Source organism: Pristiophorus japonicus, chromosome 2, assembly GCF_044704955.1.
Source record: "Pristiophorus japonicus isolate sPriJap1 chromosome 2, sPriJap1.hap1, whole genome shotgun sequence".
Lineage (NCBI taxonomy): Eukaryota > Metazoa > Chordata > Chondrichthyes > Pristiophoridae > Pristiophorus > Pristiophorus japonicus.
The window spans coordinates 17732897-17746747 of record NC_091978.1 but is presented as its reverse complement, the minus strand read 5'-3'; the positions used below and the strand labels follow the sequence as shown (position 1 = coordinate 17746747).

Genomic DNA, 13851 nt, shown 5'->3' with positions numbered 1-13851 from the left:
TCAGTTCTTAGAATGAATTCCACTTGGAAATCTAAATGTTGCTTCCTGTTATAAGAACATAATAACGTAAGAAATAGGAGCAGGAATAGGCCATTCGGCTCCTCGAGTCAGCTCCATCATTCAATAAGATGATGACTGATCATCGACCTCAACTCCACTTCTGTGCCTGATCTCCATATCCCTTATTCTCATGACACCAAAATTCTATCTATCTCAGCCTTGACTATATTCAGAGACTCAGCATTCTCAGTCTACCTCAACTCCACTTTCCTGCACTATCCCCATATCCCCTGATTCCCTTCATATCCAAAAATCTATCGATCTCTAATCTTGAATATACTCAATTACTGAGTATCCACAGCCCTCTGGGGTAGAGAATTGCAAAGATTCCCCCTGAGTGAAGAAATTTCTCCTCATCTCAGTCCTAAATAGGTGACCCCTTATTCTGAGACTGTGACCCCTGGTTCTAGACTCCCCAGCCAGGGGAAACATCCTCCCTGCATCTACCCTGCCAAGCCCCTTAAGAATTTTGTTTAAATGCCTTCAACTCATTCCTTTAAACTCTAGAGAATATAGGTCTAGTGTACTCATCATAGGCAGTCCCTCGAAATCGAGGAAGACTTGCTTCCACTCTAAAAGTGAGTTCTCAGGTGACTGAACAGTCCAAAATGGGAATTACAGTCTCTGTCACAGGTCATTAGAGGAAAGGATGGGTGGGGAGTCTGGTCTGCTGCATGCTCCTTCGGCTGCCTGCAGTTGTTTTCTGAATGCTCTTGGCGACGAGACTCGAGGTGCTCAGTGCCCTCCCAGATGCTCTTCACCCACTTAGGGTGGTCTTTGGCCAGGAACTCCCAGGTGTCTACTCAATCTTTGTGTTTTCCCCCTTTCTTCAGTAATGACAACCCCACCATCTCATAAATCAAGAGAAAAACTCTTAAAAATCATGAGATTTGGTATGGAAATCATGAGTTGCTATTTTTTTTCAAACATCAACCAATTTAGATTGATAGTTTATTTATAGACCTCATTAGTGGCTTGCTTAATCTCTAGCAGGTCACAAAAACAAATTTTGTGACGGCTGTGGCTTACTGGGGAGCAGACTTGCCTCTGAGTCAGATGGTCGCGGGGTCTAGTCCCACTCAAGAGACTTGAGCACAAAAATCTAGGCCTGACACTCCAGTGCAGTGCTTGGGGAGTGCTGCACTGTCGGAGATGCCATCTTTCAGAAGAGACGTTAAACTGAGGCCCCATCTGCCCTCTCAGGTGGACAAAAATAATCCGATCCGATGGCACTATTTCGAAGAACAGGGGAGCTCGCCACTGGTATCCGAGCCAATATTTATCGCTCAATCAACATCACTAAAAACAGATTGTCTGGTCATTATTACATTGCAGTATGTGGGAGCTTCGAAATAGTGCCATAGGATCTTTTTTGTCCACCTGAGAGGGCTAATGGGGCTTCAGTTTAATGTCTCTTCCTAAAGATGGCACCTCTGACAGTGCAGCACTCCCTCAGTAATGCACAGGAGTATCAGGCCTAGATTTTTGTGCACAAACTGGTTGCCGTGTTTCCTACATTACAACAGTGATTAAACTTCAAAAGTACTTTTTGAAATTGAAAGACATAAAATTCTTAAGGGGTAAGAAAACAGAAAATGCTGGAAATCTCAGCGGGTCAGGCAGCATCTGTGGAGAGGAAGCAGAGTTAACGTTTCGGGTCGATGAACCTTCGTCAGAACTGGAGAGTGTTCGGAAAGAACAGATTCTTAACAAGCACTGAAAGGGGGAGGGGAAGAAACAACAAAAGGGAAGGTCTGTGATAGGGTGGAAGACAGGAGAGATTGGAGAGACAAAAGGGATGATGGCCATTCTTAAGGGGCTTGACCCGGTCGATGCAGGAAGGATGTTTCCCTTGGCTGGGGAGTCTAGAACCTGGGGTCACTAGCAGATGAGTTTTGGATCACCTCTTGTGTACGTAGGGTAGAATGTGGGAGGCCAGCCAGAAGTGTGTTGGAATAGTCAAGGGGAGACTGTGTTCCCGCTAAATTGCGTGGCTGCGTATTCATCCAGAAGTTCGCATGCAGGCCGCTCACCAGCTTTTAGACTGTAGATTCAGCGTACGTGTAAAGATTTCAATGGGCCGCGCATTGCCGAAGGCAGTGCGGCTTACGGGGGGCATTGCTGCTGGTAAAAACAGACTACTAATAGGACAAACCAACTCGTGCACCCCGGGGGGGCGGGGCCACCGACCCCCACGCCAGTTGAGAAACCCTGACCTAACCCAGGTGTCCCAGCAGCAGCCAACCACAGGAGACATGACAAAGATTAATAAAGTAGTAAAAAAAATCATGACACTTCAGAGTAGAATCGCGCGTTGGGCTGAACTTTCATTAAATATCGCGTGTCTCGCGATTTATTTTGCAGGAGTTGGCATTACTGCTCATTTTAATTTTCTTTGAGATTTTTTTTTCATTCATTTATTTTTCTGCCCTGGAGTAGCTAACCCCCACCAGTTGTATCCATTACCGGAACCGCACAAAAACCTCCATCAAAGACCCTCAACATCTCTCACTCCACCGCAGTCATTTTTTGTCACTATTATGTCGATGCTGCTGTAATAGAAAGAAGGAACTTGCATTTATATAGTGCCCTTCATGTTCTCAGGGTGTCTCAAAGTACTTTGCAGTGTCAGCTGTGGCTCAGTGGGTAGCACTCTCACCTCTGAGTCAGAAGGTTATGGATTCAAGTCCCACTCCAGAGATTTGAGCATACAATCTAGGCTGACACTCCAGTGCAGTGCTGAGAGAGTGCTGCACTGTCGGAGGTGCCATCTTTCAAAGGATGCATTAAACAGAGTCCCGTATGCTCTCTCAAGTGGACATAAAAGATCTCTTGACCTTATTTTGAAGAGAAGGGCAGTTCTCCCCGGTATCCTGGCCAATATTTATCCCTCAATCAACATGACAAAAACAGATTATCCGGTCATTATCACATTGCTGTGGGAGCTTGCTGTGCACAAAGTTGCTGCCGTGTTTCTTACATTACAACAGTGTCTACACTCAAAGTACTTCATTGGCTGTAAAGCGCTTTGGGACGTCCTGTGGTCGTGAAAGGAAGGCTTTGTTTCTTCACAGCCAATGAAGTAATTTTGAAGTAAAAAGAGAGAGTGCTGGGAACGCTCAGTAGGTCAGGCAGCTTCTGCGAGGAGAGAAACACAGGGTTAACATTTAAGGTTGATGACCTCTCATCAGATGAAAAGTCTTATGAAAGGTCATCAACCTGAAACGTTAACTCTCTTTCTCTCTCCACAGATGCTGCCTGACCTGAGTGCTTCCAGCATTTTCTGCTTTCCAGCTTCCGCTGTGTTTTGCTTTTGTTCAAACAGATTTGAAGTGCAGTTGCGATTGTTGTTGCAAGCACGTTTGGCAGCTAATTTCTGCACAGCAAGGTCCCTACACGCAGTAGTGAGATAAGGGGGGTAATTTTCACTTTCAGCGGAGGTAGAAAATTGATAGAGCGGCTCCCCGTTTTATACTCTGCTCAATATTCAGGTGCCAGATTTTGCCCACAGCCGCTAGTGAAAATTACCGCCAATCTATTTTGATGCTGGTTGAGAGCTAAATATTGGCCAGGACACCTGGGAGAATTCTCTTGCTATTCCTCAAGTCTGACATGGGTTCTTTTGCATTCACCGGAGAGGGAAGGAGGAGCCTCAGTTTAATGTCTCTCCCTCAGAGGCTCCCTAAGTACAACACTGGGAATGTCAGCCTGGATTGTGGGCTCAAGTTTCTGGAGTGCGGCTTGAACCCATGACTTTGACTCAGAGGTGAGAGTGCTACCCACTGAACCATGTTGTCAGCATGCTAAGCCACCAGATTTAGCACTAAAATGCCCTGCCTGATTAAATTTCCTCTTATCTGATGATTTTACCACAAACTGGTGAGTAGCAAAAGTGGTGAAATGCTCACGCTATATGTTGCCTGTGAAGATTCATAGATAGCTTATACTTGATGCACTGCAGCCAAGACTTTTTCTGCAGCACCTCCCAAATCCGCGACCTCTACCACCGAGAAGGACAAGGGCAGCAGGTGATTGGGAACATAGAAAACATAGAAAATTGGTGCAGGAGTAGGCCATTCGGCCCTTCGAGCCTACACCACCATTCAATAAGATCATGGCTGATCATTCACCTCAGTACCCCTTTCCTGCTTTCTCTCCACACTCCCTGATCCCTTTAGCCGTCGGGGCCATATCGAACTCCCTCTTGAATATATCTAACAAACTGGCATCAACAACTCTGTGCGGTAGAGAAATCCACAGGTTAACAACTCTCTGAGTGAAGAAGTTTCTCCTCATCTCGGTCCTAAATGGCCTACCCCTTATCCTTAGACTGTGACCACTGGTTCTGGACTTCCCCAACATCGGGAACATTCTTCCTGCATCTAACCTGTCTAGTCCCGTCAGAATTTTAAATGTTTCTATGAGATCCCCTCTCATTCTACTAAACTCCAGAGAATATAGGCCGAGTCGATCCAGTCTCTCTTCATATATGTCAGTCCTGCCATCCCGGGAATCAGTCAGGTGAACCTTCACTGCACTCACTCAATAGCAAGAACGTCCTTCCTCAGATTAGGAGACCAAAACTGAACAGAATATTCCAAGTGAGGCCTCACCAAGGCCCTGTACAACTGCACTAAGACCTCCCTGCTCCTATACTCAAATTCCCTAGCTATGAAGGCCAACATGCCATTTGCCTTCTTCAGCGCCAGCTGTACCTGCATGCCAACCTTCAATGACTGATGTACCATGACACCCAGATCTCATTGCAGCTCCCCTTTTCCTAATCTGCCGCCATTCAGATAATATTCTGCCTTCATGTTTTTTGCCACCAAAGTGGATAACCTCACATTTATCCACATTATACTGCATCTGCCATGCATTTGCCCACTCACCTAACCTGTCCAAGTCACCCTGCAGCCTCTTAGCATCCTCCTCACAGCTCACACCGCCACCCAGCTTAGTGTCATCTGCAAACTTGAAGATATTACACTCAATTCCTTCATCTAAATCGTTGATGTATATTGTAAATAGCTGGCGTCCCAACACTGAGCCCTGCGGCACCCCACTAGTCACTGCCTGCCATTCTGAGAAGGACCCGTTTATCCCTACTCTCTGCTTCCGGTCTGCCAACCAGTTCTCTATCCACATCAATACATTACCCCCAATACCATGTGCTTTAATTTTGCACACTAATCTCTTGTGTAGGACCTTGTCAAAAACCTTTTGAAAGTCCAAATACACCACATCCACTGGTTCTCCCTTGTCCACTCTACTAGTTACATCCTCAAAAAATTCTAGAAGATTTGTCAAGCATGATTTCCCTTTCATGATTTCCCTTTCATGATTTCCCTTTCCTGTGACTGCTTTCCAAATGCGCTGCTATTTCATCTTTAATAATTCATTCCAACATTTTCCCCACTACTGATGTCAGGCTAATTCCCCATTTTCTCTCTCCCTCCTTTTTTAAAAAGTGGTGTTACATTAGCTACCCTCCAGTCCATAGGAACTGATCCAGAGTTGATAGACTGTTGGAAAATGATCACCAATGCATCCACTATTTCGAGGGCCACTTCCTTAAGTACTCTGGGATGCAGACTATCAGGACCTGGGGATTTATCGGCCTTCAATCCCATCAATTTTCCTAACACAATTTGCTGACTAATAAGCATTTCCTTCAGTTCCACCTTCTCTAGACCCTTGGTCTCTTAGTATTTCCGGAAGATTATATGTGTCTTCCTTCGTGAAGACAGAACCAAAGTATTTGTTCAACTGATCTGCCAATTCTTTGTTCCCCATTATAAATTCACCTGATTCTGACTGCAAGGGACCTATGTTTGTCTTCACTAATCTTTTTCTCTTCACATATCTACAGAAGATTTTGCAGTCAGTTTTTATGTTCCCAGCAAGCTTCCTCTTATACTCTATTTCCCCCCTTTTGCCCTCCTCTGCTGAATTCTAAATTTCTCCCTGTCCTCAGGTTTGCTGCTTTTTTGGCCAATTTATATGTCTCTTCCTTAGATTTAACACTATCCTTAATTTTGCTTGTTAGCCATGGTTGAGCCACCTTCACCATTTTATTTTTACTCCAGACAGGGATGTGCAATTGCTGAAGTTCATCCATGTGATCTTTAAATGTTTGCCATTGTCTATCCACCGTCAACCCTTTAAGTATCATTCGCCAGTCTATTCTAGCCAATTCACGTCTCATACCATCGAAGTTAACTTTCCTTAAGTTCAGGACCCTAGTCTCTGAATTAACTGTGTCGCTTTCCATCTTAATAAAGAATTCTACCATATTATGGTCACTCTTCCCCAAGAGGCCTCGCACAACAAGATTGCTAATTAGTCCTTTCTCATTACACATCACCCAGTCTAGGATGACCAGCCCTCTAGTTGGTTCCTCGACATATTGGGCTTGAAAACTATCGCTAATACACTCCAGGAAATCCTCCTCCGCCGTATTGCTACCAGTTTGGTTAGCCCAATCTATATGTAGATTAAAGTCGCCCATGAAAACTACTGTACCTTTTTTGCACGCATCTCTAATTTCTTGTTTGATGCTAAACCCAACCTCACTACTACTGTTTGGTGGTCTGTACACAACTCCCACTAGCGTTTTCTGCCCTTTGGTATTCCGTAGCTCTACCCATACAGATTCCACATCGTCCAAGCTAATGCCCTTCCTTACTGTTGCGTTAATTTCCTCTTTAACCAGCAATGCTACCCCATCTCCTTTTCCTTTCTGTCTCTCCTTCCTGAATATTGAATACTCCTGGATGTTGATTTCCCAGCCTTGGTCACCCTGGAGCCATGTCTCCGTAATCCCAATTATATCATATTCTTTAATAGCTGCCTGCGCAGTTAATTTGTCCACGTTACTCTGAATACTCCTCGCTTTGAGGTACAGAGCCTTCAGGCTTGTTTTTTAACACTCTTTGTCCTTTTAGAATTATGATGTAATGTGGCCCTTTTTGATTTTTGCCTTTGATTTCTCTGCCCTCCACTTTTACTTCTTTCTATCTTTTGCTTCTGCCCCTATTTTACTTCCCTCTGTCTCCCTGCATAGGTTCCCATCCCCCTGCCATATTAGTTTAACCCCTCCCCAACAGCACAAGCAAACACTCCTCCTAGGACATTGGTTCCGGTCCTGCCCAGGTGCAGACCGTCCGGTTTGTACTGGTCCCACCTCCCCCAGAACCGGTTCCAATGTCCCAGGAATTTGAATCCCTTCCCCCTGCACCACTCCTCAAGCCACGTATTCATCTGAGCTATCCTGCGATTCCTACTCTGACTAGCACGTGGCACTGGTAGCAATCCTGAGATTACTATCTTTGAGGTCCTACTTTTTAATTTAACTCCTAGCTCCCTAAACTCAGCTTGTAGGACCTCATCCCTTTATTTTCCTAAATCGTTGGTACCTATATGTACCACGACAGCTGGCTGTTCACCCTCCCCCTCCAGAATGCCCTGCAGCTGCTCCGAGACATCCTTGACCCTTGCACCAGGGAGGCAACATACTATTCTGGATTCTCGTTTGCGGCTGCAGAAACACATATCTATTCCCCTTACAATAGAATCCCCTACCACTATAGCTCTCCCACTCTTTTTCCTGCCCTCCTGTGCAGCAGAGCCACCCACGGTGCCATGAACTTGGCTGCTGACGTTGACATGTTCAAGGGCTGCTCCTATTAGCATGCCACCTGCTAATTTTTACATGACTTTTCTCTCTCTCCTGAACCCCAGCTCCAGCAACATCTCAGAACAGGCAGACTCTGAATTAAGGCCCAAAAGATACATTAGCAGCAGGTTTTTTGAGGCCACGTGAGGTTGAAATGAACCACGCTTCCAGTGTCCCTGACGACTACATGTGCAGGAAGTGTATCCAGCATTTGGAAAGCAGTGACAGGATCGGTCCAAGTTAGCATGTATTTATGAAGGGGAAATCATGCTTGTCAAATCTTCTAGAATTTTTTGAGGATGTAACTGATAGAGTGGACAAGGGAGAAGCAGTGGATGTGGTGTATTTGGACTTTCAAAAGGCTTTTGGCAAGGTCCCACACAAGAGATTAGTGTGCAAAATTAAAGCACATGGTATTGAAAATAATGTATTGATGTGGATAGAGAACTGTTTGGCAGACAGGAAGCAGAGAGTCGGGATAAATGGGTCTTTTACAGAATGGAAGGCAGTGACTAGTGGAGTGCCGCAGGGTTCAGTGCTGGGACCCCAGCGATTTACAATATACATCAATAATTTTGATGAAGGAATTGAGTGTTATATCTCCAAGTTTGCAGATGATACTAAGCTGGGTGGCCGTGTGAGCTGTGAGGGGGATGCTAAGTGACTGCAGGGTGACTTGGATAGGTTAGGTGAGTGGGCAAATGCATGGCAGATGTAGTATAATGTGGATAAATGTGAGGTTATCGACATCGGTGGCAAAAACATGAAGGCAGAATATTATCTGAATGGTGGCAGATTAGGAAAAGGGGAGGTGCAATGAGACCTGGGTGCCATGGTACATCAGTAATTGAAAGTTGGCATGCAGGTACAGCATAGAAACATAGAAACATAGAAAATAGGTGCAGGAGTAGGCCATTCGGCTCTTCTAGCCTGCACCACCATTCAATGAGTTCATGGCTGAACATGCAACTTCAGTACCCCATTCCTGCTTTCTCACCATACCCCTTGATTCCCCTAGTAGTAAGGACTTCATCTAACTCCTTTTTGAATATATTTAGTGAATTGGCCTCAACAACTTTCTGTGGTAGAGAATTCCACAGGTTCACCACTCTCTGGGTGAAGAAATTCCTCCTCATCTCGGTCCTAAATGGCTTCCCCCTTATCCTTAGACTGTGTCCCCTGGTTCTGGACTTCCCCAACATTGGGAACATTCTTCCTGCATCTAACCTGTCTAACCCCGTCAGAATTTTAAACGTTTCTATGAGGTCCCCTCTCATTCTTCTGAACTCCAGTTGATCCAGTCTTTCTTGATAGGTCAGTCCCGCCATCCCGGGAATCAGTCTGGTGAACCTTCACTGCACTCCCTCAATAGCAAGAATGTCCTTCCTCAGGTTAGGAGACCAAAACTGTACACAATACTCCAGGTGTGGCCTCACCAAGGCCCTGTACAATTGTAGCAACACCTCCCTGCCCCTGTACTCAAATCCCCTCGCTATGAAGGCCAACATGCCATTTGCTTTCTTAACCGCCTGCTGTACCTGCATGCCTACCTTCAATGACTGATGTACCATGACACCCAGGTCTCTTTGCACCTCCCCTTTTCCTAATCTGTCACCATTCAGATAATAGTCTGTCTCTCTGTTTTTACCACCAAAGTGGATAACCTCACATTTATCCACATTATACTTTATCTGCCATGCATTTGCCCACTCACCTAACCTATCCAAGTAGCTCTGCAGCCTCATAGCATCCTCCTCGCAGCTCACACTGCCACCCAACTTAGTGTCATCCGCAAATTTGGAGATACTACATTTAATCCCCTCGTCTAAATCATTAATGTACAGTGGTAACAGCTGAGGCCCCAGCACAGAACCTTGCCGTACCCCACTAGTCACTGCCTGCCATTCTGCAGGCGGTGAAGAAGGCAAATGGTATGTTGGGAACTGGACAGGTTAGATGCAGGAATAATGTTCCCGATGTTGGGGAAGTCCAGAACCAGGGGACATAGTCTAAGGATAAGGGGTAAGCCATTTAGGACTGAGATGAGGATAAACTTCTTCACTCAGAGAGTTGTTAACCTGTGGAATTCTCTACCACGGAGATTTGTTGATGCTAGTTCATTGGATATATTCAAGAGGGAGTTAGATATGGCCCTTATGGCTAAAGGGGAAAGGGGTATGGAGAAAAAGCAGGAAAGGGGTAATGAAGGAATGATCAGCATGATCTTATTGAATGGTGGTGCAGGCTCGAAGGGCCGAATCGCCTACTCCTGCACATATTTTCTATGTTTCTATGATACTAGCATTTTATTGCGGATTTATTTAATTAACTGAATTTAAATTCCCAAGCTTCCATCATGGGATTTGAACTCACATCTCTGGATTATTGGTCCATGCCTCTGGATTAATAGTTCAGTAACATCAATCCTTTAAGAAACAGTTGAATACTGGAACAAGGAGCCGGTAAGGGCAGTGTCCTGAAAAGGTTGGATTAAATTGGGCAAAGGGGTTTCTTCATGCGAAGGAGCACTGTGAACCTATGATTTGTCAGAGACTAATATTAGCTTTCATTGTTTTTCAAGGAATCAGGAGAACATCATCTCTATGGAGATGCCCTTGGTGCAAGAAATCACAACCACCTTGAGGGAGTGGTCCAACATCTGGAAACAGCTGTATATGGTCAGTAAACAAGCTCAGTTCTTCTTGCCCTTAGAAATGAAGGATTTAGGTTCGGAGATTTTGTCAACAATACGGTGAAGAGATCAGTCTGAAGATTCCCACAAGATGGTTCCTTTGCCGATATTATTCACTTTGATGAAAACGCTGAATTGTCACCTTGCGGAGATGGGTGGAGCAGTGATAGGGTTAGAAACGTTGTCCATTTATCTTTCTGGGATCCAACATCTAGAGATTGGTTAAAAATCTTCCTATGTTGAAGTTACAGAATGGGTTGGCACATTGGTGTTTCATTGCCAGAAGCAGGGTTTCAATTAAACCGAGGGCAACGGCATGAACTCCTCAACTCTCTCCTATGTGTTTGAGTCATAAGTGAAATAAAGTTTTCGGTAATCTTAGCCCAGTTCAATGAGGGGACAGTTCCACAATGCAAAAATGCTCTCTCAAGTGGACGTAAAAAATCCCACGGCACTATTTGAAGGTGCTCTCCCAGTGTCCTGGCCAATATTTATCCCTCAATCAAAGAGTGGGGCAGTGGGATTATTTTGGGATTGATACAGGGCTATGGGGAGAAAGTGGGGATTAGTTGGGGATTGATACAGCACTATGGGGAGAGAGCAGGGCAGTGGGATTAGCTCTGATTGATACAGGGCAGTGGGGAGAGAGCGGGGCAGTGGGATTAGTTTGGGGATTGATACAGAGCTATGGGGAGAGACCGAGGCAGTGAGATTAGTTCTGATTGATACAGGGCTAAGGGGAGAGAGCGGGGCAGTGGGATTAGTTTGGGGATTGATACAGAGCTATGGGGTGAGAGTGGGGATTAGTTTGGGATTGATGCAGGGCTATGGGGAGAGAGCGGGGCAGTGGGATTAGTTTGGGATTGATACAGGGCTATGGGGAGAGAGCGAGGCACTGGGATTAGTTTGGGATTGATGCAGGGCTATGGGGATTGAGCAGGGCAGTGGGATTAGTTTTGGGAGAGCGTGGGGCAGTGGGATTAGTTTTGGGAGAGAGCGGGGCAGTGGGATTCGTTTGGGGAGAGCGGAGCAGTGGGATTCGTTTGGGGAGAGAGTGGGGCAGTGGGATTAGTTTGGGGAGAGCGCGGGGCAGTGGGATTAGTTTGGGGAGAGCGCGGGGCAGTGGGATTAGTTTGGGGAGAGCGGGGCAGTGGGATTAGTTTGGGAAGAGCGCGGGGCAGTGGGATTAGTTTGGGAAGAGAGTGGGGCAGTGGGATTAGTTTGGGATTGATACAGGGCTATGGGAGGAGAGCAGGGCAGTGGGAATAGTTTGGGATTAATACAGGGCTATGGGAGGAGAGCAGGGCAGTGGGATTAGTTTGGGGAGAGAGCGAGGCAGTGGGATTAGTTTGGGGAGAGAGCGTGGCAGTGGGTTTAGTTTGGGGAGAGAGCGGGGCAGTAGGATTAGTTTGGGGAGAGAGCGGGGCAGTGGGATTAGTTTGGGGAGAGAGCAATGAGCTGAATGACCTCATTTTGTGCTGCTACACGTGTTGTAAACAATGGAAAACACAATGTAAAGATGGGCAGCAGAAAGTCCAATGACGGCGAGTGAGACTGAACAGGTAACTCCGGAGTGTTGAAGTCACGAGTGGATTGTTGAAATTCTTACATCCTGTGCCTGATCTTTAAAACTTGTGGAAATTTTTGGCCTGGCAACCAAACCTGGCTCTGGTGAACTAGCACGAAATATAAAAACAGATAGCAAAAGTTTCTATAGGTCTATAAAAAGGAAAAGAGTGGCTAAAGTAAATGAGGGTCCCTTAGAGGATGAGACCGGTGAATTAATCATGGGGAACATGGAAATGGCAGAAAATCTGAACAAATATTTTGTATCAGTCTTTATGGTAGAAAACACTAAATATATCCCAACACTGGATAGTCAAGAGGCTATATGGGGGGGAGGAACTTAACACAATCACAATCATTAAGGAGGCGGTACTCAGTAATATAATGTGACTAAAGGCGGTTAAATCCTCTGGACCCGATGGCTTGCATCCTAGGATCTTAAGAAAAGCAGTGGCAGGGATAGTGGATGCATTGGTTGTAATTTACCAAAATTCCCTGGATTCTGGGGAGGTCCCAGCAGATTGGAAAACTACAAATGTAACACCCCTATTTAAAAAAGGAGGCAGACAAAAAGCAGGAAACTATAGACCAGTTAGACTAACATCTGTGTTTGGGAAAATGTTGGAGTCCATTATTAAAGAAGCAGTGGCAGGACATTTGGGAAAGCATAATTCGGTCAGGCAGAGTCAGCATGGATTGAGGAAGGGGAAGTCATGTTTGACAAATTTGATGGAGTTCTTTGAGGATGTATCGAATAGGGTGGATAAAGGGGAACCAGTGGATGTGGTGTATTTGGATTTCCAGAAGGCATTTGACAAGGTGCCACATAAAAGGTTACTGCACAAGATAAAAGTTCACGGGGTTGGGGGTAATATATTAGCATGAATAGAGGATTGGCTAACTAACAGAAAACAGAGAGTTGGGATAAATGGTTCATTCTCTGGTTGGCAATCAGTAACTAGTGGGGTGCCGCAGGGATCAGTGCTGGGACCCCAACTATTTACAATCTATATTAACAACAAAGAAGAAGGGACTGAGTGTAATGTAGCCAAGTTTTCTGATGATACAAAGATGGGAGGAAAAGCAATTGTGAGGAGGACACAAAAAATCTGCAAAAAGACATATACAAGCTAAGTGAGTGGGCAAAAATTTGGCAGATGGAGTATAATGTTGGAAAGTGTGAGGTCAAGCACTTTGGCAGAAAAAAATCAAAGAGCAAGTTATTATTTAAATGGAGAAAGATTGCAAAGTGCCGCTGTACTGCGGGACCTGGGGGTACTTGTGCATGAAACACAAAAGGATAGTATGCAGGTACAGCAAGTAATCAGGAAGGCCAATGGTATCTTGGCCTTTATTGCAAAGAGGATGGAGTATAAAAGCAGGGAAATTTTGCTACAGTTATATAGGGTATTGGTGAGGCCACACCTGGAATACTGCATGCAGTTTTGATTTCCATATACTTGCTTTGGAGGCAGTTCAGAGAAGCTTCACTCAGTTGATTCCGGGGATGAGGGGGTTGACTTATGAGGAAAGGTTGAGTAGGTTGGTCCTCTGCTCATTGTAATTCAGAAGATTGAGAGGTGATCTTATCGAAGCGTATAAGATTATGAGGGGGCTTGACAAGGTGGATGCAGAGAGGATGTTTCCACTGATGGGGGAGACTAGAACCAGAGAGCATGATCTTAGAATAAGGGGCCGCCCATTTAAAACAGAGACGAGGAGAAATTTCTTCTCTGAAGGTTGTGGATCTGTGAAATTTGCTGCCTCAGAGAGCTGGGACATTGAATAAACTTAAGACAGAAATAGACAGTTTCTTAAACGATAAGCGGATAAGGGGTTATGGGGAGCGGGCAGG

At 45.3% G+C, this 13851-nt stretch overlaps 1 protein-coding gene across 3 annotated transcripts in view; it reads left to right on the top strand.

The window, feature by feature from the left end:
* LOC139236054 (dedicator of cytokinesis protein 2-like) overlaps positions 1 to 13851 on the top strand; it is a 1544097-nt gene that overhangs the window by 144605 nt on the left and 1385641 nt on the right. For all 3 annotated transcript variants that reach the window (XM_070866795.1, XM_070866794.1, XM_070866796.1), the window contains one exon: positions 10320 to 10416. In XM_070866795.1, coding sequence (XP_070722896.1) covers positions 10320 to 10416 — 97 coding nt within the window. The remainder of the gene's footprint in view (positions 1 to 10319; positions 10417 to 13851) is intronic.